The following is a 2,420-nucleotide window of genomic DNA, read 5'->3' on the forward strand; positions in this document are numbered from 1 at the left end:
CAAGTAAATAGAACTGTGCCTGGCACTTGTTAGCACTCAATAAGTATTTGTTTAATGAAAGGATGAATATTTGAATATTCAAGTAATTGTTAGCTATGTCCACAAACATTTAACTCTTTCTGCTCATCACACTTATGTGTGTGCATGTTTATTAACATCTACTACTTCCCAGTAATTATGGTGAGAAGACACATAAATCTTGGTTATGATATACTTTCCTGAATCAAGTAAACTTTACATTTGATCTTATCAATAGACATCACCCTTTGAAAGAATCTTTGGAGGACTCAGTGGTGCATTCTACTTCCTCATTGACAAGTCATCAGTTTGATCAATTAATCATAGCTGGAAAAATCACAGATGACACATTAATCTCCCATTTTCCTCTGTGACCTGCAGGCTCTTTGACACCCGGTACAGCATTCGGGAGAATGGGCAGCTCCTCACCATCCTGAGTGTGGAGGACAGTGATGATGGCATTTACTGCTGCATAGCCAACAATGGCGTGGGAGGAGCTGCGGAGAGTTGCGGAGCTCTGCAAGTGAAGATGAGTGAGTGGGAAAGAGAATCATCTGTTGATTTTAAAGTTGACTTGGTACACTTTGAAACAGCCAGTAAATAGAGACTCCCTCATACCTGGAGTTTCAGCAGCAAGACAAGTTCAAGTTCAAAGCACAAACTTGAGGCCAGTTCATTTCACACCTCTTATTCCTGCCAGCAACCACCACACTAATGCAAGCCGCTTAGTTCTCTATCCTTTCCCATTTTCTTGCCTTCATAGAGCTCTGTGTTTCCTCCACCCTGACTTCTTTCACGGGGAAACATTCCTCTAAAACCTTTAACCTGTGGCTTTGAACATAGCTCTGTTACAACCGAACACTCTTTTTATCTCTAACCCCTTTGCAGACACTTCTTCTACCTTTTGCCTTATTTCAAACTTGATTTTCTTCTGAGTGACTTTCTGCTTAAATGGAGGCTATTCGATTTCCCCCCCTCGTGTCTACATGGCTAGTAAGTGCTGTTAGTTAATCTCCTAGCCCTCACTGCTGCCATTAAGCCATTATATTTTTTTTCCTGTGCAAAGTCTTTCCTCTCATGAGGGCTCATGCCTTTCTGCCCAACCTCTTCTCTAACTCTATTCATCATGTCATCTTCTCACTTCTAGGCACTCCCCTGTATTTATCAATGACACTGATTCTGGACTTACTAGTTTTCTACACATCCCTACTCCTGCCAACATCCTAAGAGATGTTAAGAGCCATGAAATACAGCTACTAGTCACTTAATCTTCATAATTCCTTGACCTCTACAAGTCCAGTGACATTTATCTTAACTCTTTATCAGACTACCTGATGAATGGGCCACATTCGGCCTTGTCCCCTCCCGGTAATGGTGTGCATTTAAAACTTAACCTCCAGTATATCACTCTGTAACCATGGATACTTCTTTGTGCAGCTTTGTCAGGTGAGGAAAACAGTTTCCCACACGCATGACTTGCCTCCAAGTAGAGTTTGTGGGTACAAACTCCCACTGTCTCTTTCTCAGCTGAGCGTGTCTAAGCCCCTTTCATCCTCTTACTCATACTACACACCGTCACCAACATAGTCACCTTCTGTCCTTGATTCCTCTCTGTTCTCTTTTCCATTGACCCTTCGTTAGTATTTTATTTCCTTCCATACTTAGTTTTCTTTTCTACTTGGTGGTATATCATCAAACACTCCCTTCCTAGCATCTTCGAACCTCATGAGCTCCTGTGATGCAAGCACCTGCTGCTTGTAAACTGTCAACCTTGCCATAATGTAATCTTTCTCTTCTCCTCTCTGACACTACTTTACTGATGGGAAAAAATCATGTAACCCTACATATTGGCACCACATAAATTAGTGGAATGTAGGTCCACTTGAGACCTTCACTTGTTAGGTTTCTGTGTTGGCTTTCATCATTATTTATCTTTTGTTGTCATTTTCTGGAGGAAATCATTTGGTACTTTTTTCAGAATGTGAGCATGTGAGATAATTTCTGAATCTTTGCAAGGCTGGAAGTCTTTGCCCTCACTCTTGGATAATAATTTTTCTGGGTATAGAATGAGAGTTTTAAAATGCCATTTCCTTTTAGCCTTTAGTAGACAATTATTCATCATATGACATCCTCTGTTGCAGATGGGAAGTCTTTTTCTTCTTTCTTTTTTATTTCTTATTTAAATCTGATGTTTAACCTTCATAAAGATTCTAGGATTTTTCATTTTTCATTTTTAGAGTTCATAAATTTCACAAACGTACAAGAATATGTTAGGAGTTTTTTATTGTTATTATTCTCTCTGGTTTAGGTGGGGCTTTTTGATCTAAAGACCAGGGTTTTTTTCAAAATAAGGTACATTTTTTCTATTCTTTCTCTTTATTTTCTGTTTTCTCATTTTTGAA

General features: G+C 39.3%; 1 protein-coding gene across 1 annotated transcript in view; it reads left to right on the forward strand.

Moving 5' to 3' along the window:
• MUSK (muscle, skeletal, receptor tyrosine kinase) overlaps positions 1-2,420 on the forward strand; it is a 132,145-nt gene that overhangs the window by 24,109 nt on the left and 105,616 nt on the right. Inside the window, exon 3 of the mRNA XM_012641130.1 lies at positions 400-595. Coding sequence (XP_012496584.1) covers positions 400-595 — 196 coding nt within the window. The remainder of the gene's footprint in view (positions 1-399; positions 596-2,420) is intronic.

This window comes from Propithecus coquereli, unplaced genomic scaffold (assembly GCF_000956105.1).
Source record: "Propithecus coquereli isolate 6110/MARCELLA unplaced genomic scaffold, Pcoq_1.0 Scaffold163, whole genome shotgun sequence".
In the NCBI taxonomy this organism is placed as follows: domain Eukaryota; kingdom Metazoa; phylum Chordata; class Mammalia; order Primates; family Indriidae; genus Propithecus; species Propithecus coquereli.